Below are 26,678 nucleotides of genomic sequence, written 5' to 3'. Positions count from 1 at the left end.
TACCAACTGTATATTTAGCATTTGTGGTGGAATAAGTAAAGGGTTATAGGTAAATGTGACTTGGTTTCTCAGTCAGGGTTCCTCCAAAAGTTACTAGGGGTTCCTTGAGCAATGAGCAATTTATGCCTCCCAGGCCAGTTACCACTGACACATTGATCTTTTCAGCTATCCGTGAAGATGACATTCTTCCCCCTGGTCAGTAATGTAAGAGGGATTCTTCTTTCTGACCACCACACTAAAATATTGTGAGCTGTGGCTATAGTAATTATAGCAGGGGGATCCCTGAAAAAAAGAAAGTTATTTCAAGGGTTTCCCAAGTTCCCCGAGGTTTGAGAAAGGCTGCCTCATATGGTAAAGTATCAATAATTTGGACTCTGTGGGCCTGATTTTTTAAAGCCGCAGAAAATAGATTATCATAGGGGAACATGGGTAAGCCTGAAAACCTGGAATGAATTAGATCTAGGATACCAATCATTTGCCAGGTAAAGCGAATGCCGTTTAAGAAATCCATTTCAGGTTTGTTCGATCACCCAGGTTCCCCTGGTCCCCTAGTCTATTTCACCTAGTCTATCTTCTCTGGTCTTGAGGAGCTTTAATAAATCAGGCCCATTGTGTGTAGATGTCACCAGATACATGTACCATGGCAAAGTTAATTTATATGTTCTGGCTTCTACTCATACCTTTTATTTTGTATCCTGTTAGTATTATTATGTGTACTGTATAAAGTGTTACTTTGCTGTGGTCTGGGACAAAGTTCAGCTAGAGTTCAGGTAGTCACGCCAGACTATTTGCTTTCTTTGAGCCAACCTATGTGCCACATATCTTTCTGATTACAGAACATGCCTTCTCATTGCAAGCTTGATTTTAGATTGAAGCTGGCATTCCGGGCGATTACACTAACTGCATTGAAATATGATTTCATTTATTTTGAAGGAACACATAAGGAAACCATATGGCACTTTTGCTGGAGTTGTTCTTTAACAATACAAGTGCCTTAGAAAAAAAAACAAGCTCTTCACAAATGATATTATGCATCTATAATCCAGTGACAATACTAAAAGTAAAGTACAGTCAACATGATACTGGGAATGTACTCAAAGTTTTAAATACAGCAGATCTGATTTGATCCGATCACACATGACTAAAAGAAGTTTTTTGGCACCAGCTGCCCTTCCACAAACTCATGCTTGTAAGTAGAGAGGCGCGGCCGGGTTCAGTTGCTGGTTCACTGCAGTAGGTCACTGCAATTTATTAAGGATTATATTTGTGAACATGTTTTCACAGGCATTATTCTGAAACGGTAAATAACATAGGACTGGGTAAAAGAAAGATTTAAAAGAGCAGATTTTGCTGCAGTTACTGTTCATTGTGAATGTCTTCCTGGTGTGATGTTTCCATAGAAGCAAAGCTTAACCTTTTAAGTGCAGATTATAAAGGTACCTAATTCAATTAAAATCAGCCTTTCCTATTAGCACTTAATGCAGATTTGTTATTACTGGATTTTGTAGATATTCACAAGTCACAGACCTTCACAGGAATGCCATTTGTTGCTTTCACAGGAGGCCACTTATTTTTTTTTTACTAGCTCACATCCCAAATTCAATGTACATAATCATAAAATGTGATAATTAATGCAAGTATTTAATATGTCCATCATGCTTAGCTGCCTTTCTCTTCTACTTTAAAAGTATTTTTTATTTTAAAATAAGAATCTGGAGAAACTTTATTCCATGTGCATTACTGATTTCTGATGTTCAGCAAAAGGAAGAGCTCCACCAAGGACAACTCAATATTTAAAGCAATCCTATATTTAAGCTTTTCAGGGCAAAGCAACAGAATTGATTTATATCCCCTTTCCTCCCATTCCTAGTAGAGGAAAGTTTTTCTTTGCCAAGCAGTTGCTCCAGCATGGGTCCAATCTGTGTATTCACTGAAGCGTTTATCAGTGAAGCTGGGTGTTCCAGCAAACCTGGAATGGATTTGGACCACATGCATTCCAGGTTTGCTGTGTCACCCAGTTTCCCTGATGAAAATGTATTCTCTCCAGTCTTGGAGAGCTTTAATAAATCAGGCCCAATGACTCCAGTGACTTACAGAAACCCAAAGGAGCAAGTAAATGGTATTCTGAGGGCTGTAATAAAGTAAACTATTAGTTTTTCCTTTGTGGTTTAGGACAGTTCAAGCAGGGTGAAGGTAAAGCTGTGTTTAGTTTTGTGGTTCAGCTATTCAGAGTCGCTATTTTGAGATTTCTTGAGTATCCTTTGTGTCTGCCCATTTGTTTTGGTGGGGAATATTCTAATTTTCAGACAGACTGGTATGGGATCAAAATGAGAAGCAATCTGCAGTTTGGAAATAATGGCGTTGCATCTATAAAAAAGGATTAAAAGGGAAAGTATGTTAATACCAACAAATAGGCTTCAATTACATTGGACATCTGAGCTTTAGTTTTACTCATTACCACTCAATAACAATGTTCGTTTTTGTGCCCCAGCAAGCTTCTATTACTGTACAATTGAAAAGTCAGTGCATCTCAAAATATATTTCAACTCATGTCAGTTCTGTGATGAAAATAAGTGGTAAGTAATAGCCTTGTAAATTGATTCTATATTTAGCAATGTGTCTGAGAACTCTTTTTTTTTGTTAGAAACCCGGCCTAAATAGTTATCCTCTAGGTACTGGGATTTTTTTGTTTATTTTGTTTTTTTTTTATTTAGCATCTGTCATTGATAAAATATTGTACTTTCATATTAAATAAAAGACAAAATTATTACAATCACACTATTTATGAATATGCCCTCACACTGCATAACAGGAGCCCAGTTTTAGTGCAAAGTCAGGATTAGATCAATATCTATACCATCAGGACATTGGGGTTCCTGCATTGCCAGCACCCTGAATACTTTCATATGCAGATACTTCCTGGGCCAGATAAATTGAATGCCCGGTTCTGCCCCTTCCTGCCCTTGGCTATAAATAAAAATTAGGTATTTAACTTTTTTTTAATGCACATATATACTTATTCCTTGGTGGTACTTTTTTATCAAACAATGTCAGCATCTTTAAACTGGATATCTTTATGCATGTAGTGGTAGTGTTGATATATAACAAGAAAATTGTCAGATGACACACGTTTATTAAGTTGTATACTGCACAAAATTAATTTGACATAGAATCATATGTTCCACTGAACCATGGAACACAATGGATTGCATTTGAAAGCCATTGAGAAGATAAGGTTACTGGTAATTATAGTGACCTAGCAAAAAGGCGATCCAGGAACAGAAGACTAATACCAGGACAAATTTAGAGCCATATGTCCTCTAAGTCATTTTAATTCTAACATTTTTATATTTAATAAATGTACCATTGATATGTTTTACCTTGCCAGAAATGTTAAATTTGCAAGACACAGTTTCAGTTAAAATGACTTTTATTTTTTTGCGTTTCTTATTTTGACATATAAGTCTCTTCATTAAGACACAACACAATATTAGACACAATTGTCACAATCATCCCTTGTCTCTTCAATATATAGATATATATATAAAAAAGAAATCCCCAAAACAACATCTGATTTTAAAAAATATTTATATATTTACATAATAATAAAACTCTATATACAAAGGAAATGAAAACCTTTCCCTGTATATATGGAATGATTTCAAATTATAAGCATTATGCAGCATTTATAGAAATATTCTAAACAGTAGTCATTGGTAACATAAGCCCGAAACAAAAATCAAATGTTCTGGTCATATAGGTATATATTTATGTTTTTTACTTATATTTTTAGACTTAGGTCTCAGACCCACCAGAAACACATTAACATAATAAAATAAACAAAAACAGTGCAAAATAAAAATTTGTGTTAATACATATCAGGAACACTAGCAGTGCATGACTATAATAAAACATGAAAATAAAATTTAAACTCTTGTAGTTTTGATAGTGAGATGATTAAGAAAAATATTTTGTATATTTGATAATTAAATGTTTTAGGTTAAAGCAATAGATCAAGGTAAAACAAAGCATATGATTGGTATATGTCAATTTAAATGCCTATTTATCTTCAGAAAGTAGACTTTTTTAGCCCTAGTTTTTAGTTCCCTAGATTTCAGGGCCATGATGTCAGAAAATATGTTATGAGATGTGCAACAATAGGATCATAGTGCACCTGTAATTTAGTAGTGAACATGTTACTGTGAATGAGGAGGAATAGAAAGGGAAGACTTGTTCCTTATGCTTCAGCCAATGTTACTTTCCTAAAATACATTAAAAGTGTTGCTGGGAAGAAACAAAAACATGATTCCCTAAACTACCTTCTATGCACAAAGTTGCTACAAAACCACAGGTACACTTTATGTTTTGTTGGTGGAAGAGAGCACAGAAATGATGTTGTTACTACACTAGCAGTATTCTAATTCTGTGCTCTATTCAGGTGACCTCATTGCTGGAAGACTTTGGCCAAGGTGTTTCTAAGCTCATGGAAGTATATAGTGTGCAATGAAAATATTTTCGCCATTTGACATTATTGATGGAATCCCAAACCATTGTAGGCTGAGTCAGGTGGTGGTGATCTTGTGTCCGCTATGTTACAGGCTAATCAGGAATAAGGGGAACTATGATTAGAAACCGAATCACAACCTAAGGGCTATTTTAGATTTGCAGTTGACCACAGTGTTCACACCTTCACTTCTGGTCATGTACCTGCTTTTCTTCCTCTAGAAAAAAAAACAAACTTCATTCACACCTAACTTGCTGAACTGCACAACAAAGCTGTTGTCAAATTCTGTGGCTGTCACCATAGTAGTCAAGGAGGGGTGGCTGGTAGTGGTAACAGTGCAGTTTTGAAACGCAAGTCTGAAAGGGCCCTAATGGATTGTGGGTTGAAAGTTCAACAGCCCGCGAAGGTGCTCACTTGAAGGTTGGACAGGCAGGCCTGTAAATCCTAGTGCAGTGGTCACCTATTGCTAAAACAAAAATCAAATGAAAATGGTGGTTATCGGTGTGGTTTGGGGGTCTATGTAACACTATTAAGTATATCATGTTTTATTTAAAACTGAAATAGGTTCTCTTATAAAAACAAACAAAAGAGTAAATTGTCAAGCCCAGTTCCCTTGCTTAAAGTGGACCTAAACTAGAAAGAAAAAAAGACACCTGGATGTAGAGCTAAATGAAAGGGACATGCAATGTCTGTTTTGTCAAAAACATAAAGCTCTGGTTCCTGGTGGCTTTTTTGTTTTAGCTCCACACTGTATAGCACATGCCACAGTGCAACACACAAAGCCAACTGCTGAAGACAATGTAACTCCTGTACATTCCATGACCGGTGGCCATCCAATGTCTATGCATACTTACTGATTATGGCGGAACTCATTGGGTACCAATGAGTATAGTTCCTCTTTAAAAAGTTTTTCAGTTCATATCTATTTATATTTTTTACGGTGACCTTTAAAAAGCAGCTCAACCTTTCAGCCAAACATTTGCAGCAATGAGCAGAACAAAAACCTTGAGGGTAAGGTGCAATTTTTTTAGGGGTGACCCAAAGTTATGATTAGGCATCCACAGCTTCTGTCCAAAAACCTGGAAACCTTATAAAAAGCCTGGAAATATTGAAAATAATATTTTGGAGTCACAATTTCTAGCAATAAAGTAATACATGTGCTCACAAGACACAAATTTTTTCTCATAAATGTTGTGAGGCTTACACAATAGATTATGTGTAACTGACTGGTTGGTGCTTACTTGGCTTCACTTCATTTTCACAGTTCTGTATACAGCTAGAGGCATGGGCTGACTAGCTTCTTTATGATTAAGAACTGCTTCATCAACTTGATGCTTACACTGGCAACATTTCAGTATATTAGCTGGCAGAACTAAAGGACACTACCAACACTGACTATACATAATACACATTTTGAGCAGTGCACCTAAGCCAGGGCAACATTATTTATAACTAACTGATAAATTCTCATATGAAACAAGTCAAATATAGAAATATGCCAGTCAAGTTATCACATCAGTAAATGTCAGAATCTGCATTGCTTTGAAAGATTTGCTGATTGAAATATTAGAAAAGTAGATGGTCAGTCTTACTTCCGAATCCATAAATAGGAAAATTTAAGGCAGGTACAAAACTATACCTTGTCTGAAAAACAGCACCAATAGAGGATCAAAGGAACTGCAGCAAACAAGATGCAGCCACCAAATGTATCAGGATATATTATCACAGCTGAGTAGTTCTAGGGGTCCAGTTGCTTGTCACATATCACAATACTAAAATAAGCAGCAATGATCTATCATACCCATATCATACATAGCACTTTTTTATATAGGGATACTCATATAGAAAAATATATATATGTTTTATAAATCTATTATTTAAATGAACGTTACCACAGTCCTCTCTACTTATGTATACATGACCTCTGTTTTATGATAATAACAGTCACAGCACATGTAATAGTATATCAAAAAAATATAAACAACAAATCTGATAAATGTATTTATGTAGTGCTAAAATTAAAAATTTTATGTCATCTTTCCCTGTTCAGCTGATATTAGGGTCAATAATTATCTTTCTAACACTGAGAATTATTTTTATTATGCAGAATGTGACATCCAAGACTGCAGACACAGTGATCACACTCAAAGCTGAAAAAAGTGCAACAAGTATGTTGTTCGTAGCATAAAAAGGTAGGTTAGACTAAATTACTTGTTTCACCTACCAAAATGAGTTAATGGTAATAACCAAAGAACATTGGTCACATGACTTATAGTAAAAATGAATATTCTTGGAAAGGGCAGACTTTCTCTCTATTTTAATAATACCAAACAATGGGTAAATCAGAAGTTACCAAAAGTAAGCCAGCTATTCTTTTAAATTAAAAGGTGAGAGTTAAGACTTGCTACAGCCCACTAATTGGTAAGAGGAGAATAATCTAAAATATGTTTTTATTTGCCTTAGACCAAGGTCTAAACTACTGTGTTGTTTCTTAGTTTGCTTCTTATACCTAACTCTGCCTCCCCTACCGACCCCCACACCTCTTATCCCACCCTCTACACGCTTCTTTTTTCCCCACCATCTAATTACCCCTTCTATACCCCTCTCCCTTTTTCAACCCTCCTGGGGACAACTCAGTCTTTCTACATTACTGTACTAGTTAACAAATGATGATGATACAACAAACTCTTTTCTATTGTAGAATCATCTGCACATCCTGTGTCCATGCTCTAGGACAGCCTTTCTCAACCTTTTTAACATTGGGGAACTCTTGAAATAACGTTCAGGTCTTTAGGGAACCCCTGCCATAAATACTATACCCACAGCTCACAGAATACTAGCATGGTGGTCAGTAGGAAGAATGCTGTTACCCTTACAGATCATTGAGAGGCACAAATAGCTCATTGCTCAAAAAACCCTTAACAACTTCGGAGGAACCCTGGGAGTCTTACAAAAGTGTCAATGTAAAACTATCCCTATATTATCTAGGGTAGGCCCAGAACACCAAAAGGAAATATGCTGGAAAAAGCTTTAGTCCATGATTAGTAGTCTAAGCGTACACACTCACACAATCTTTTGTCCAGGCCATCACTACAACAGGAGGATATGAAATAATTGTAGTTGACTGAACCAGAATATGTGTGATGACCACAAATAGGATATTACTGTATCATTTTTATATCAGAACATTTAAATTATCTGCATACAGAACCTAAAATAAGTATATCATTGTGTACCACATTTCCTAATGATACTGTACCTTGACAATGGTAAAACACTATATAAAACAGTCTTCTTTTTTACAAAACAATATGACTTTCTTGTACAAGAAACTTAATATTTAAATTATATATAAAACAAATTACAGATTACAACATAATAAAATCAATGCTCTCAAAAGAAGAGAAATTGTAATAAAAAAAACAAAGATTAACATAGAAAAATAGTTTTGAACACTCTCCACTTTCCACAGTTTTGTGGCCTTTTCATTATATTTTTTACAATAAAGAGTTAGAGGTAGCCTTACTGCTAGTGTTCTCATGTCGGATATTGTAGATAGACTTCAGCTCTGGGGTACATTACCGCCTCTGCCTTGGAAATTGCTATGTTTGATAGATGAACATAGTTTGCAGTATACACGACAGGGTATGTATTCCAAAGTACAACAGAGTTGGAGCCTGTAAATGCTGTATAACTCTGGATAGGCAGAAAAGTGAGACTGCATGTGAGTTGCTGGCTATGATGAGAAGTTAAAGGGAATAGATTTTGAGGTGTTGGTGAAGGGGTTGGGTGTGCAAAACCAAACACAGATTTAAGGGACCATTAAACGTATTGTTACAAACAGGAATGTTCAATGTCAAATATCCAATTTTTAAAACAATATAGATCTAGCTGCATGCATATCAGTGAAACATTTGTAGCAATCTCATACAATGCAACTTTATTGTGTTAAGAATTAACGATCCTTTAATATCTGGATGTGATTTACTGCTAAGTTACAAACAAAAATTTTTGGTTCTTTTGTGTTTTTTTCTACTGAGCATATTTGGCGTTTTTTTTTCTTTAATACAAACAGCCCTTATAAATAGATTATTTATATAGTTTACCTGTCAGTGTTTTATTAAATGATTGGTCCATGTGTAGCTAATATATAACAAGTGACATATGCAGCAATACTATCAGCTTTTAAAACTAGTGGTTCTCAGAAACACACTAATAGTAAGATTGGTAAATCTTATAGTATTAAACTCACTCCTTGGTGTCAAATGTAAAGCAAATATCAATTCAATATTTATCACATTTAAATACTTTATAGAATTAGTAGCAAGTGTAACTGTTGATCTGTGTTAGTTATCTATATGCACGCCATATAGATAGGGAAAAAGAAATGAGTTGCCAGGTCTGAAAAACAAGATTGTGTTTGCAATCTTTGAGTCTCATCACTTCCCCAGATATGACATATAAAGTAAAGAAGCCACGCACCACTTATCCTTGCTTAAAAAACTTTATTCTATAAACAATGTCAACAATGACAGGAATGCTCTGTGCAAAACTTTCCCTGGACACATTTCACCTGCTACTGGGATGATTTAGCTGCAGCAGCAAATCACATTACAAGGAGAAAATAAATGGAGCATCTCTGTCTCTGCTGACACAATAGTATTTGTATGCAAGGGATTACTGGTGTGCTGCTTGACTACTTTGGTATGTCTGATAGGGGAACTGTTCCACATGAAAGTTTTACGTTATCTTTTTTACTAAACATAAATAGTAAAGTTTAAACTGCACACCCACGTTTTCCAGATTGTGTGTGACTGCAATAATCCTATATTACACTAAATCCCAGGAATATAGGTATTTATATGAATGCCTGGCTATCAACCATGTCACTCTTTTTTCAGTCTTTATTTTTTATATTTATTTATTGACCTTTCTTTTTATGTATCTTAATAGGTCCCACCTATCTAATTTAGGTTCTATTTAATTTTCCTTTAAATTAACCAAATTGGAGACTTACACTCACTCTCAGGTTACAGATCAGTTAGTTTAATATCTTTAATGTACATTAAAGACTTTTCTTTCTTTGTTTTTGTATTGTTGCTATGTTCACCGTTTACTTTAAAGAATTTATAAAAAAATAAATACATAAAATCTCCTTACAGGATATATTATAAATTATGTAGATTTATACACATTTATACATTCCTAAAGTGTTACATACCATTAGATCCAGGATTTTTCATATGATTCTGCACAGTCTTGGAGCGAGTTCCATATTGCCCTGAAAACTCACTGGCTTGAATTGGCATACTATTCCATGGAGCCTGTGCTGGATGAATGGGATCATCAGCAGCACATGGAGGGCTCAAACTCCCAGTCCAGCTCATATCCATATCACGACACTCCTCCTTGAGTTTCTCTCCTTCTTTGCCGACACGTTGGTAAACTCGCACTGTGTTGTCATTAAGCAGTCTCCTCATGCCAGTGATCTGCTTCTTGATTTCCATACCTTCATCCCCTGTGTAAATAAGAGAATATTATCTTATCAATCTCAGCTGGGCCAGTAACCTGTAGACGCACAATTTTTGGTGTGCAAAGCAACTACCCTATACTAGAATCATTTTATTTTAAGCAGAATATTTATCATTGAGTTACAAGAACCCAGGACCTGACATAGCCCCTGCCTCCACTATAATTAAACCAGTATTTTTTAGTTGCCTTTTTTAAAACATGGTCTAATCAACCTACCTTATTACTATTTATCGTTAGGAGTAGTTAAGAATTACTCAGAAATACCTTCAAATTGCCAAGCATGTATCTATATATTAACATCACTTGGCAAGTCTCTGACTCCTAGGAGTATAAAGAGTATATCAATATGCATGGCAATATAGGGTTCTGCAATGCTGTACAGAATTGAAAAAACAGTGCATTATTTTGTTTCTTGAAGATAGCCAGCTGTGTTCCCCCCCCCCCCCCCCCACCAGTTGGTTTGGCCAGTATTTCAAAACTCAAAAATTCAGTCAGCCCCGCAAACAAAGCCATTGCTGTGCATTGCCAATGTAACTATTTGGTTCCTGGGTACCTGGTGGACCAGTGGTGTTATAGTTAGTAAGGTAAATATTTAGTTTTCAAAGAACAGTGACCCTATGCACAATAGGCCGTCACAGGCTGTCCTGTCCTCTCCAGGTACTTGCCTGCTGTGCTCTTCCATCTTTCTGATCCCTGACCCTTACAGAGAAATGCTCACAGCTGGATTATAGTCCCCCTCCCTCCCTAAAGCAGAAAGCCTGACAGCTGCATCAGCTCATTCTCTGGGTCACGACAGCTGTCCTCCCAACAGTCATGGAAGTGTCCATAATGCAGGGGATTTTAGGCCAATTGGCAAACAATTGGCAATCAAGCCAAGCATCTTTGGAGATGCTGATGGACCCCTTTCCAAGACCCTGCCAGCAGTAATGTGGAGGTGCTGTCCTCTCCCTAATGTGTGCCCCTAGTCAGTGGGGGGGTTGATTAGTCCATGTCTTGGGTGGAGCTGGGGAGAACACTGTGTGGGGAGAACACTGATGTGGTTATTTATAATAGTTATATAGAACATGAAGAGCCATGTCGATGAAAACACTTCAATAACCATGAGCAACCAATCATATTTTAAATGATTGCACTACAATGTAACGTCATCTGACTGGTTGCTACTGAGTCATTATACATCTCTGCACATCATAAATGTACTGTGTTCATGAACAAGGACAGCCACTTGCGTACTTAGTTATTATTGTACTTAGTTATTAAAGAAGAACACAAACATTTGCATAAAGACAGAATGTGATAAGAGCACCAATGGCTAATGTGATTTTTTTGGTTCATCAGTACTGGTTCTGCATTATGTTGTATGCAGTGTGGTAAAAGCCATGTAAAATAACTTGCTAATAAAAACAGCTGTAAAAAGACTTTTAATAGAGGAGAATATTGTTTTATCTGATAATTTTTCCATTAAGATAAGCTGCTTCCATATTAAGTTGTGCATTTCTTTCCCCACATATCTGTGAATAATGAATATTCATAAATTAAAATTCTAACATTTAAAAGCCTTAAACGTACACAATGTTAAAAATAAAAACAAAACTGATGAATAGCTTTTACTGGAGTACACCATTATCTGATTCTGGTCCATTACAGCCTTGGAAGAATGGAGACATGCCTAATATGAAAGCCAGTATTTCACAACAAACCTTAGGAATGAAAAAACCTGCCACAAAATTTATGTTCGAATACTAATGAAATGTGATTATATTAAGCAAAATGTGCAGTACTTTTTAGTTGAAAATACTAAAAGTAATTTAAGTCCCTTTTCATGGTTGACTATTCTGTTACTAATAATATTGTAAATTTTCCAGACAAGACTATTGTGTTTGGAACATTTTCAATGGTTCAATGGAACTCTAGGGTTCCTCATGAGGTTACTAGGTGTTCCTTGGGCAGACTTACCTACCATCTGATAATAAATACATTGGCCCTCATTTATTAAAGCTTTCCAAGGTAGGAGAGGATACACTTTCATTACTGAAGCTGGGTGATTCAGCACACCCGGAATGGATCCGGTCCAGGATTCAAAACATTTGCTAGCCATTAACAAATGACTTCCAGGCAAAAAATCCATTCCAGGTGTGCTGGATCACCCAGTTTCACTGATGAAAGTGTATCCTCGCCAGCTTTAATAAATCAGGCCTATAGTTCTAGGTTGAAATATTGCAGTGTCAGTGACATGCCAACAATGATCTATTAAAGAACATATTTTCTTTTGAAAGCATTGTTAAAATGAAATGATCCACATGAGTGTCATATACTCTAGATCAGTGGTCGCCAACCAGTGGTCCGCAAGAAAAATTTGGTGGTCCACGGCTCTGGTCAGTGGCCCCAAGATGGGAGGGAGCACCGGCAGAGCCGCGGACCATGTCCTCCATACAGATCGCCGGCTCAGGGAAGTGGGCGTTTTGTGTCTGAGCCTGTGATGGGAGAGTGGGCGGGTTCTGGCATCATGAGGTCACTAAAGGGGAAGTTTATTCCCCTTTGAGTGACACCCAGCTGCCCGCGCATGCGTGGTCCGGAGCCGGTGAATTTAGTGGTTTGTCGGTACAAAAAGGCGACCCCTTCTCTAGGTATGCCATATTCCTTGATCTTACATACTAACTTACTCATGCTGATAACATAGATTACATTTTGATACAGTTTTTAGCAGGGGGTTCTCTGAAACCTGAAAAATATTTCAAGGGTTCCAATGAGTTTTGGTTGGATTTCAATCATCTATGATAGTGTGTATAATGTCATCATACAAGTGTCTCCTTTGCCCCATCCCATTTGATATGACTGCTACTCTTTCTCCCTCAGTCTTTACTTCCAGTCTAGTACTGCCCCTTGCAGTGGCAAAAGAGGTCCCCAGTATCCAGGGTTTGAGATGCCCAGTGTCAATCAGCCTAAAGCATTAGGTACTTTACGTGTACTCACTTCTGACAATTTTCACTGGAGTGGAAATTAAAATGAGGGCAAATCTGAAATCTGAGTTACCAACAGAACAAGGGTAAAGAAAAAAACTTACACTGGGGTCATTTGTTCGTGTGAAAGCTGTTTATGAGTCAATCGTCTTGATTCCTTTTGAGTCTACAGGACAGAAAATGAAGGGATTTCTCCCTAAATAACTCTCCCCTACTTTATCCAATATAAAAAAATTAGTTACATAAACATGTTTTGGCCAAAATAAATATACAGCAATTGAATAAATGTGGACCATAAATCACCCTTTAACATTTATATAGTTTATTTCAGTACCTGTAATTGCCACTTTTGGTTTGCACACAAATGTTAGGGCAGAGAGTTTGTTTGGAGAGATGCCATATTGGGGCTCTGCTCTTAAAAATACAACTTTTCTGGTTGATGTTCTGATCCCCTGGTTTGCTCAGGTGTTCAGCTAATTGTCACACAGTTATCCATATGATTGTTTCAAGTGTGACTAAATCTACCAAACCAAATGATTATCCAGGCAATCAGAATTATTTAGAATGGGTTCGGAGATGGCAGCTTCCATATTCCCCCAGTAGTAGGTCTGATTTAAGGAACAAATTAATAAAGATACTAATTTACAGGTATTGGCCATATATTGGTATCAACACACAATATATTTTGCTATAGTAATCCTTTAGCACTGATTTTTCGTTTTCTATTTTTTCAGGTGTACTATAATGTATATATGATGTTACCTGCAGATGTTCACTTCAAACATAAAGAAATGTATTCACAATTATTAATAGGTGAGAGTGACCTTCATATTCTGAGATAATGGCAAATTGGTTCAATGTACTAGATTCCTGGAAGCAATTAGGCTTTGTCACCTTCGCTTCCTGGAATCCAGTGAATGAATGCAATCCATAAAAATCATTTGTAAGGTCAGCTTATAATATTACTCAACTTTACCTCTAGTAATAGTTTTAAATTGGCCCATGCAGCTGTAAAGTGCAGAAAAAAATAAACAGGTGAAACCATTTATAAAATTCTTTAGAAAGTGCATTATTAAAATAGTCAAAGGTTTGAAAAGAGCATTTCATTATTTCTGAGTTAGTATTAAGAAATATATATATTTTTGTTTAACAAAAGTGATTTTGTATGTGGATTGCACTAGATACTGATATCAAAGGAAGGTAATTACAGACATGAGATAATTATTTTAGTTTGACTGTATCAGACAGTTGCTATGTCTATGGTTACTCATCTTTATTAGCAATTTGAAGTTTTCCTATAAATTTCAACTATTCTTACAAAAATAATACTTGCATTTATTTGGTAAATGCCTACTGTAAAAATGTGCACCATTGCTTTAAATCATTAACTTATCTTTAACCACCACTAGAGACCTCATCGGCCCATTACGAACTAGATTTACTTAATTTGAACTGATTATTTGGCCCTGACAACATATTGGGTCAACAAAGTAAGTAAACAAATCTTTTAAATTGATCATTTCATTGATCTGACTAAAGATAGCATGTTTGGGGTGAGAAACTGCAGCGCTTTGCCTGCCTTTAACTGGCCTTTTATTATTCCTCTTACTGACCCCAACAGTGGGGCAAAATTCCTCCCTCTGACAAAACATTCCTCCAACTGATTTCAAATACGGGGCCCTTTTTTTCAGTTGAAAACAACCCTGGGCATGATCTCTCCCACTGACACTATTGATATGGCAATTTCCCAATGCCACCACTTATCTGGCACTATTTGTACTATGATACCAACACTATTACAGGTTCTATCACTGACACCATTTTTTTTCAGTGATAGTAACAGAGCACTATTTCTACCACTAACAATATTAAATATACAATATACACTGCGCATGCGTGAGATAAGTAAATGTTTCTCTTTAAACAAAAAAGCTCCTTCTGCACATGCCTGAGATGCTCGGGCATGCGTAGAAGGAGCCCCAAGAGCCTCCCAGGATGCCTGACATAGGTATCCCGGAAGGCTTCATGCTCCCATTCATTCTCAACTGCCTAGGCAGCCGAAAATTAGGGGCAGCGCTGCACCCTTTTTTTTTTTTTTTTAAAAAAAGGGTGTTGCACCTAAAAAAACAAAAAACAGAATTTTTACCTTACATAAATGGGTTCTCTACCATTTTAATTAAAGTGAAAATTTTAAGTATAGGTACGCTTTAATGCATCACCATACCTTTTCCGACTGACCACAATAATAACCAATAATACCACAATACCACAATAATAAAAATAATAAATGACCACCAATAATAGTTAAAGTGCACAAAGTCGCCGATGAACGAGGATTGTCGCTGGAAACGAACAACCATCCCCGCGGATCTGATTGGGCGACGATTGTTCGCAATGTATTGTGTGTACGGTCGTTCAGTGATCATGGATTGTTCTGCAGTAAACGTTCTCCTTTACATGTCACTTCCTGCATCTTTCGAACAATCATATCTAGTGTGTGTACATTATTGTTGGATTATATCTGAACGATCGTATTGTTACAGCATGTAAACAATTGTGCACAATCTGATCGTTCAAAATAATTGTGCAAAATCGTTGATCTGACGTTAGTCGTTCCTTTTTTAACGACAATTGCACGTGCGTACCTAGCTTAAGACCTAAAGAAAGACTCAGGGACCCCCATCTTACACAGAAAAGAGCATTCTGTGTTCCTACAGAAAAACCTAATATACAAAAATAACAACACCATATATCTAGGGAGCTGAAGATTAACACTGATTGTAATAAATTGTATTGCCATGCCTGACAAACTCTTTGTATACACATAGAAAACTTTACTTTCATACACTCTGTATATATAATATATACAAAAGAAAGCAATCGATCCTGGTGCAAATTAATTCTTGCCACCCCAAATAAACGACTTAAAGTGGTGTGAGAAGAAAAAGGAAAAGATAAAGCTGTTTTTTGGCAAATTATATTGTAATAAATAGTATTATTTTTTATTACAATATAATAATTTTGCCAAAAAACCCAGCTTTATCTTCTTTTTCTCACACCACTTTAACTCTGTGTATATATATATATATATATTTATATATATATATATTATTGATTGCAACTCCTATATACAGATTTAAAGAAGAACCGACAAGCTAAAATGTCACCTTTCCTAAAATAAGGAAGAACAGACTACTCTTTGTCTTTGTTTTAATCAGTGACAGTTCAAATACTAATTCCAATATTGAAATGAGAAGCCCCCGGAGTGTTTTCAGCGGTGAGCATTTCTTTTAAAGTCTGCTCTCCAATGAGTGCCTTTTACAGCTGTCTCGCTTTGTCAACCAGCTTTGAAGTTTTTTTTAAATACAAGGAAATAAATTACTTAAGTGTGTTTGCCAAAAAGATAATTAGTTCTGCAATTAATCCTTTGGACATACAGGTTTATTTAGTGGGGTTAATTAAAGACTACGAAACTGTTATATGATCATAGTACTACAGTAAGTTATGAATGATGTATGCATTACATATTCAAATAAAATATTATAATGAAGTAATATGACTGCCAAAGCATGCAGGTAAGTCTGTCATTTTTATTCCAATGTAGTATATTTTGAGATTATTAGTCATCCATGTTGCGTAGGGCAGTGGTTCACAAGTAAGTATTTTTTGTGGATTAATTTCAGGTGGCTTGTGGCCACCTGACCCTGCATGGAAAAAAGTGATCTACATTGTCACTCACCGAATAAAAGTAGAGATACTCCCGTTGCACCATAGTCAAACACACCAATAAAAGCTAAGAATTCATAGCCCTACATGACTATGGCTGTAGCACCTCATGATGTACTGCCACACTAAAGAACTTACAGGGCCAACCAATGTCATGGCCTTGATAGACCTCAAAACCGAACCTCTACATATTATGTAAAACAACTGCTATACCTAGAGTGTATCTAAAGCCAAAACTTGAGGTGCTTTATTTTCGTCTGTGCTAGGAAATCCATTGGTCATTGCCACCAGAACAGAGTGGGAAATCCCAAATTATGTGGTGCTACCAGGGCAGGCGTGGAGAGATTTCTTTCTTACAAGCTTGTAGGTGTACATGAAGCATAAGCCATCAACACCACCAAATTTTTCTAGCAATGATATATCACAGTATGAGAAGTAAAATGTTACAAAAATATTTCAAAATTTAAAAAATTGATATCTGTTTTAAACATCCCCTATGCTATTATAATTTTAAAAAAAAGTTTAGAAATTGGATTGAATTAGAAATTAATTACCTTCCATGGGTTTGAGTTAAACTTATGGGGAAATCTGAGCAGATGATTGCTGCCACTATGTACTTTAACAAGTGGCACCACAAAATGGTGGCTTTGGCCGGTGGCTCTCAGAGGCAAAACCACAAGTAGTTGGCAGTATCAATACTGGCTGTGGGCCCATTGTTAATGTACTCAGGAAACAGTGTCCCCATTGGCTTGTGGTTGTTCTTTCCCCTAACTATAGACTTACAATTGTTGGTTACTAGGCAGGTGACAAGGTAAACACCAGTTCTGGACTTCTGGATGTTAAATCAATAATATAATAATAATGATAATATTACAGTGGCTGCCTGGTGCCAAATTCTAATTCTCTTGACTCCAATATATTGGAGAGGCCACAAAATTGCCATATCACGTCAATAGCCACATGTTTAAAAATAGACAAACTGAAAATAGAACTAAAGTACATAGGTTTAGTTAGTAATTAACAACATCAGTCTAAAGGTTTATAATAAGATGGGCTGAGATGGCTTCAGGTAACTGACTGTATCCAAAACTATTACATAGCATTCAAAACTGTTCAAATGACTTAAATGAACAACATTTCCTCTAATAACATTTTTTAACAAATACAGGAAATGTACAGTTTTCCTATTAGAAATGCTGTGTCCTTGTAACTTTCCCTGAACTGAAACCTCAAACAGTGTTATTAGCTTTCTCAGCTATGTGGTCGTTATTAGGACAGCAACCCAGGGGGACAACACTGCTCCACCAATGATACAGTGTATGCAGTATGCATTGTCATCTAAGGATAGGTATTATGCTATCAGTAGAATCACTGATGAAAATTCAGGTAAAAATACAACATGAATGTGCAAGAGAATAAATGGTCATTTGTGAACCAAATAAATAATTGGGCAGCACAAATAATTGTAGTTGCAGAAAAAAAGTCATGAGCTACAACACCATTCATGTTCTGTTTCAACTATTCATCATACCTACTCTATTTAAAGTTTTTATTGTGACTATAATATGCTAATAACAGCCATGGCTGACTATGGCCCCTCTATGACAAGGTTCTTCTTCTGCAGCTTTGCAATACATGGCATCAAGCTAGCCCAGAATGTAGATTCCCTTTAGATGTGTCACGGCTGGATATCGAGCAGTACTAAAAAGTGAGAAATTCATGTGTTGTGGATGTTTATATATTTGCATTCTCCCTTAAGGCAAAATATTACAAACAAATTATAGTTTAACCAATGTCTGCTGTGTATGTTTGCTAGCATACAGTGATAAACACAACAGTCTAATTACTTTCATAGTGATGGAAATGTGTTTGTCAGAAGACCTGCACAAATGTTTAAACATAAAGGATGGGTAAGTGCTTACTTGGATGACCAAATGCTAATATTTTAGGAGACTGATGGCTATGAACTGAATATCTCTTGGTCAAATCAGTGTAATTTCTATACTGATGCTCAGAACAGTCCCCTATTTCCACTGGCACTCACTCTACTCTGTTTTCATGATCTGAAACCATTATTAGGGGTGTCCTATCATATATGCCGCGTGTGGGTGACGCTGGTAACTTGTGTACAGATGGCTCCTCAGAAGTCCATCAGAGATATACCTGTAACAGTGGGTGACAAAACCTTGCAAAAATCTATTCAGAATGAAACTCAATCTATCAGAGCTCCATCTTGGAAAACCTTTGAAGCCCCCTTTAAGCATTGTGACCAATGTAGGCAATTTATATTTAGATTCTAAACCAAAGTGCACATGGATAGGGGCTTTTCACAGAAGGAACAATGCAAACATATTCCAGCAAACTTTCCATCTGGCCTACAAAAAAAACACCTTTTCAACAATTTGCAGAGGTTTAAATTGTATAGGTTTAAAAAAATATGTCATACTTGTTTAGCGTGTTGCTGGAAGATGGAATCAGGGAAGGGAGGTAAAATGATGTGCAGTGGGAAGGTGAAGATGAAGAAGGTGCCATTCCAGAAGACACTGTGAAGGCAGATTCATTCTCAGCCCTTCCACATTTAGAAAACTAGTTTATGTGTTATTCTTTTTTAAATAGTGTGTTCCATCTTGTGGTCAGACTCTTGGTGCAAATACTGGTCAGTTGGGAGATGAGGGAAGGGTTACTCATAGTAAAAGGGCTATAGTGCTACCAATATCTTTTTTTAACTTCTATTACTTTTCTAAATCAAATCTCTATTGTGTGCCCACATTTGCCACACAAGGGATTTTCTCTTCTCGCTATCTACCCTACCTCTGCAGAACACAATGTATGGTCCCAAACACATTCAAGTGACACTAAATTCCCACTATACAAGGATCGGGCAGCTAGTTATTGCAGAAAGTGCCAGGCAATGTCTCTTCTGTCCATCTTACCTGCCTGATCAGGCCAGGAATATGTGAAAAAGCTGAGCTGCACTAAGTTGTTCCTGGGGAAACCTGGCAATTCTGTCTTCCCTTGTGTGTGCTGGGGATGGACTAACTCCCGCACAGGAGTTTTGTCCCTCTGGCACAGCCAATCAAGATTACCAAAGATTGTTGCTGTGAAGTTGAAGAAAAAAGTGTGGGTAAAATAAAGGTGGGAATTACCGGTACATCTGCTTATAATTTACCTATATTACTGCCTATATTTTACTTCCATGTTTTCCTCTGCCCCCCTCATAAAAGTTCCAATAAATTTAATTATACAACTTTTATTACATACTTTATTTAAGACCCAGTGACATCATCACAAGGTTTTGTGCTTCTCTATGCTATGCAAGCAGATTATAGCTGGTGGAAGGGGCCAACAGGATATTGTAAATAGCTTGCTGAAAACATGCATTGCTGATGAGGCCAGGGCGGGCAGACTGGACAGAAAACAGCTAGATGATGCTGGACATCCTCCGGCCAGGAAATGAGGGGGGTGTTATCAATCTTGCTACAGCTTCTAATGCACAAAGCAGTGTACAGTGAAACCAGGGTAAGCAATTTTTCTGAAAGATTTTAAGATAAGACTAAAGCTTAGCTTTACACAGTTCCAATGTCAGAGATAATACATTTTTCATAAGGTCCTATAGGTATCTGCCCTCAATGTAGTATAAAGTATCTTCCTCCAATACAGTATTATATATATATGTAGCAATGTATACCACTGTACTGCTATTCCCTGTATTCCCTACTATTTCCTGTATTTTTGAACTGTAAGTATAGGATTGAATAAAAATCAAGAAGCAAAAGTGAATTCACTGATGTAACAGAAAAGCTTTATAAGCCAATTAAAATGGCGTAGATGCTGTGCAAGGCTGACTGTCAAAGTGACATCTAAGAATTTCTCATTCAGAAAAGCCTTGTCTTGTAACCACATTATGTGTGTGTGCAGCATCTGAATAATCACAATAGAGCTACATTTTGCAACAGTTGGGCAAGCATTTTTGTTTTCCATTTTCCATTCAGCCACATTAACTCTCGGCATTTAATTAGCTCGCTCTCTCATACATACCGAATGCCTATTATCTGATGACAATTCATTTTTAACAAGGATGACAAACATTTCATTTCAGCCAGCTGAGGACAAATATATTAAGCAGATCACATAATGCTACAGGTTATGAATATTAAATTAGCAAGTCAGACAACTAGCATTTGCTGTAATGCATGCTTGACATATTCCTGTGCTGATAACACAGGTAATTTCTACTGAAATAAACCAGGAAACTGGAATCTCACAAACATATTTTTCTGCATAACAAATCTCCCTGGTTCGAGCACTGCTCACAAACATGAGTGGGGTTTCAAAGTTAAACAAAAATAAATTTAAGGAATATACACACCCTATAACAATTGCTGAATGTTTTACTCTCCTTGAGGCAGACATTAGATCTCAGTTCAAACCGAACCTTTAAATAAAGGTGGCATACATGAACAATTGACACATAAACTTCATAAAATGTATTCTTTGTTATATTCTGATGCAGATATGTTGTGTGGGAAAAAGTAAGCACCTACCTACAATTCCATGAAATTAGAATTAACTGTCAGGGATTTGGCATCAATGTTTGGGACTTTCTTAGGAAGTATACACGAGGGACCTATCTTACTTAATCCTCTGATATCAATGGTCTGGTGTTCTTTTTGCTATTGACAAGTGTGGTGTCATCATGTCAAGAGCTCGCTTTAGAAAGAAGTTTGTCTATGTGCCTGGAAAGGAACCTAAAAAGTTCACCAAGTCGTTTTGGTGGGGATCCCTTATATTTCACACTTTAAATATAATTAAAATATTCAACAAGTGACAAAGATTTCAAACCACGGTTAACATGTCCCGTATGCAACACCTGGCACTTTGAAGTAACCATCTGACTGTTTATGGGTGGTTACTGAAAGTTTAGCTCACAATACAGGAGCCACACACCTACAGCTTTTTCCCACCCAGCCTAAAACAATTTCTGGAAAGAACTCTGATGTCCAGGACTGGCAGGCCCAGCAAATTCTATCTAACAGTAAATCTACAATCAGAAAAAGATTGCCCCTTTGCATGTATGCTAGGAAGAAGAATTTGTTGTTTAAATCAACTACATACAATATGACTAAAGTTTGCCACTAAATATACAGTCAAAGCAAAGCAAGGCCCTTTGGAACAATGCCCTAGGGACTGACCTGTTACTCCCATTTAATTAGGCTTGTTCTTGTAATGTTATAGATAATTCCCAGCTATCCAAGCTGCTTCGCTAGAACTGGTGTGAAAAGTTTTTAGCTGAATGTGTCTACCTATTGTTACATATACAATGACCTGGATAAATGAGAACCTTCACAGACACAAATATAGACTTGTTGGGCCACAATAAAAGCAGACGTGTTTGGCAAAAAATCATTTAATGAGAAAACCTCAATCCAGCCATGAAGCATGGTGGTAAAATTGTGGTTTGGGATTGCTTTGCAGCCTTGGAGCATGACTGAGTCAACTATCAATTCTCAATCATATCAAAGTGGGGTGAATGTAGGGGCATCTGTGCAATAAGAGCTAAAAAGTCATTTCTGCTAAAGGGGGCAATGCAATCTACAACTAAGGTAAAGATACCCATACCATTCTGATAAAGTCCCATGGTTATGATGGTTTGTGCTTTAATAATAATCCCTATTATAGACTGCATTTTGAATGTGGTATTTATGTACTTAGTATGAAGCTTTTATTTAACATTGTACTTTATTAGCAGAACACTGTGGAAATGTCTAGACAAGCGAACACCCTATATTATGCTACAGACTGGTCCTATGATCAGACTGTACCTTTCAGCTATATACAGATCAGATAATTGTCACCTTGGACAAACTGTTATACGGCTGTGCAAAAACCTAGTGTGTGTACAGCAGTCTCCCAGTGTTGTTTGCAGTTTGATGAACGATTGATCAGGAATGGCCACTGTGCTTTCCTTTGGAGAGTGCAGTGAGGTGCCTCACACTCATCTTCCCCCTTTCGTTTCCATTGAACAGAATGGTAATGTGTGTGCAGTGCTTGTTCATCATGATAGATTGTTTCCAGTGAAAACAATCTGATATCTATCTGACATGTGTACAGGGCTTTAAAGCTGGACTGAACTAATTATGTCACTTTGTCAAATGCTATTACATCATTCAGCCAACCAGTGCATAGAATAAAAAACATAACCAATGAGTGGAGTAAATTTCTGTACAAATATGACCACAGCTGTGAAATGGCTAAGTTATGTTAAATACCACCTGACATTAATAGCAAGTAAACATTTTCTATGAAAAAAATGCAGACTTCTATGCAGTCCAAAATATAGATAGTTAAATGTATAAATCAATTACGCATCAATGAATTAATGAAAATAAAAGGTATAAATGTGCTGCTTCCTTATAAAAAAAAAATGAATTAGCATCTTACAGAGGAACTACATATTATGACAATCCAGTACATATGATGTAAAATGTATAGGTAAGATTTAATCAGGGAATTTTATTATATATTAGGATAGGGAAATACAATACAACATAAACAAATATTTTGAAATGTGCATAACCATAACAAAAAAACGTTATAAGCAGGATTTTCAATGGTGGAATCTTACACAGGTTATCATGGGCCAAGTATAGTATGTGAAGGTTAACAGCTAAATGATAATAGTTTATTCATTAAACAATGAATGTAGTGCTGTCTCCTATTTATTGTCCTAATACAGTACAGGGAAAGTAAAGCATGGCATGTGAAATAAGGCGGTGTGGAATAAAGATTGTAGAGCATGGCATTCAGAATGAGGTGGTGTGGAACATATAATGTACAGCATGCCCTACAGTTTTAAGATGTGTGGAATAGAGATTGTACATCATGAGATATGGAATGTAGTGTTATGGAAAAGAGAAGGTAGAATAGAACAAAGCAGAGCAGAATGGGAAATGTAAACAACATATAGATTTTAAAATAATAATAAAATAAACATTAATAACAAAATATTATGGTAAGCTTAACACAATTTTCTGTTATATGTACCCAAAAGATTATTTTATTGCTATTATTTCATGCAGACTTCTAATTTGCTATACTTTTAAGTGCAAAAAGCGGAAAGTGACCAATGAAAATGTACTACTAAAGTCAGAACACTGTAAGACAGATTCTTATTGGTTACTTTCCTTAAGTATTAGCATATAGGAGTAAACACTGTTTACCTAATTATGCCATATTAAACATATTTATAAAGCAATATATCTAACATTCACAAAACATCATTTGTTGTAAAATCTTTTATATCCATGGGTTTTAATTAGTTTTAATGTGATAAAGTTTGGTGAATGTCAGATTCATTGTTTCATAAAAGCCCCCCATATGTTCATATACACACTTTTGAACATATTTGTTAGCAGGGCATTAATTATCGGTTACCATTTAACAACAAAACACAGTATACAAAATTATTCATGAAAACAGGCCCATGTACAACTTTTGGTTCTTGATAGTGCTAAAGCCTTTTTTTTTAATTGTATGGACATTTTTCCCTTTCCTAAAAGATTTCAGGCACTCCCCAATCCCTAACTCTAGGAAACTCGTTTCCATCATCTCATAGTCGGGTAAAAGTAATAAACCCTGATTTTAAAAGTCACTTTGCTTGCAATACAGGTTTCTACATAAAATATAGGCACTGACGACATTACCTGAAAAATGCTGGGAGTCAATAGATTCTCCATTAATATCACCATATTCTGCAGCTTTAAAGATTTCAGGGTGGTAGTCTGCAAAACAAGTTTGTAAAGAAGATATATTTATAAGATCAACAACAGTATTGTTAAGATATAGATATTAGACTACAGAATTAAAAATATCAAGCCAATCCGATCACAGCCTCCAAACCAAAATTTGTGAGTTTTAGTGAGTTCAATACCAACCTTATATAAATTCATGCTAACAAAAGCTGCATTTTATTTAGAATACAGATTTCCTACTTCCTTGACAGTAAAACTCTTGTATTATTGTTTTTTAATTTTCCTGCCTTGATTGGGTGCTTGAACTGCACACTGGTTTATTTCACCTCACTCATAAATCAGGATTACTGCATTTCACACTTTAGTAAACAAGGCCCTTTGTACCAACACAGTTCTCGGCTGACTGATTCTATCCCCAGGATCTTTAAAAGAGGAGGTATAATGCAGAGGTATAATGACAAAATTCAGTTTGATTTTAACCATACATCTTGTTTTGCTAATAAGATCCCAACGCAATAGAACAAGCCATCTCTAGATGATTTGCAGTAAAAAACGAAATGGTTACCCTTTCCAGGTGTCCCGATTCAACCATTATGCATTTTTTGTGTCAACTGCAGTGTTTGACAACTGTTTTGTCATGTAGTTATGTGTGGTTGCAGATCTGGAGTGGTTCTTCCTCTAGAGTTCAACCAGAAACAACTTGTCACCTTCATCCACCTACTATCCGCCACAACAGCATGCACAAAATGGTTTCATACAGCTCCTATTCAGATGAATTGAAAAAGTTTGGAATGCAGCTGAGCCTTCAGTAGACCGCTATGGTCAACTGAAAGTCTGAAATGGCCCTAAAAATCCTCAAACTTTAACAAAATCAACAAATATGAGTTTCTAACAACTTAGAAACACCTGATGTGTGTGAGCAGGCTGCCAAGATACTATTTTATTAAACGATAAATGAGGTTTTGTCACAATGCTGTGTGATATCAAAATGTGATATCTGTCACACAGGCTGAGAGGTCTGTCACTATGGCTTATTGTTTCAGAATGTTCATATTTTATCTTTTAATTATTATGCAATTTGTATGATTATATTTTGTTTTTAGGAATCTGCAGATAGATAAGAATATTATAATTATTAGACAGTTAAGGTAAACATCATCCACATTCAAGAGTAACCAACCCAAAGAATGAAAAATGAGCAAACACTATTTATAGTATAGTACAATATACTATATTATAAATAAATACACAATAAATACACAATTTCCGATGTGTTACAAGATAATTAAAAATGTGTGTGAATGAAAAGAAAAGAATGGAAACTCCCGACAATGTACAATCGATATATTGATCAAACATTTATTGGAAAATTACTTATTTTTTAAAACATTTGGGATAAAGTCAATGAATCTAATATCTAACTTCTTTAAAAAGAACAACCAGTGTATATCCACCTTTTGGTGTGACTACCACTATGACCGGTTTCATAAAATATTCCCTAACTTACATGACTCATTTGTTCATTATGAACAAACACAGTCAACCAGTATTTATAAGATTATGTTGTGAAAGCAAAGTATCAGTATAGGAACTGTAAGTGGTGTTTAAGTATGTGGATTTACCAACAAAAACGAGGAAAATTAAAAGAGATACAACTAATAGAGAAGAGGGAAATTGCACATTTTCCAAATTCCAGAACCTTCCACTGAAATTTTGGCATTTGAGCTGAATGACAAGAGGCTTGATCTTTCTTAGAAGTATATCTCTCTGGGCCAAGGATCTAAGGATGCAATGGGATGCAAGGATTGAATTAGGCACTAAGAAGCGTACTTGCAAGTATAAGGTGCCTGCAATTTAGCACGGTTGTTACTTTTTAAACTTTTAAACCAACTTCCAGCTTCACTTTTCCCCTCCTTTCCTAGTATGGAGAACATGCAATCATTCTCCCTGCTTACCACAAATTAGTGCTATTTGCCTGCAAAAACAATGGCCATGCCCAGGAGTTCTCTTCACTAAGTTTATATCTGTGGTGAAAATAGGTGTCTCTGAGCGGCTCCTGGCAATGCTGTACTGGTTCCTTTTGTTCATTTGTACATTTTTACAGCAGGTAGCACGCTCACTTCCAACCCCATTAACTTTTTTATGGGCAGCCATGGTGAAGATGTTACATTTACAGTATATAGCAAATCACCCAAAGAAGCAGCT

The 26,678-nt window shown here is 36.2% G+C and overlaps 1 protein-coding gene across 1 annotated transcript in view; it reads right to left on the bottom strand.

Moving 5' to 3' along the window:
- Positions 1–9,623: 9,623 nt before the first annotated feature.
- Positions 9,624–26,678, bottom strand: part of BEND7 (BEN domain containing 7) — a 21,041-nt gene continuing 3,986 nt past the window's right edge. The window contains exons 2-3 of the mRNA XM_072398751.1: positions 24,426–24,503; positions 9,624–10,022 (exon numbers count right to left, since the gene is read on the bottom strand). Coding sequence (XP_072254852.1) covers positions 9,718–10,022; positions 24,426–24,503 — 383 coding nt within the window. The 3' untranslated portion in view covers positions 9,624–9,717. The remainder of the gene's footprint in view (positions 10,023–24,425; positions 24,504–26,678) is intronic.

The sequence above is a fragment of the Pyxicephalus adspersus genome, chromosome 2 (genome assembly GCF_032062135.1).
Source record: "Pyxicephalus adspersus chromosome 2, UCB_Pads_2.0, whole genome shotgun sequence".
In the NCBI taxonomy this organism is placed as follows: Eukaryota; Metazoa; Chordata; class Amphibia; order Anura; family Pyxicephalidae; genus Pyxicephalus; species Pyxicephalus adspersus.
The sequence above is the reverse complement of the archived record's forward strand: the minus strand, read 5'-3'. Positions and strand labels throughout refer to the sequence as shown.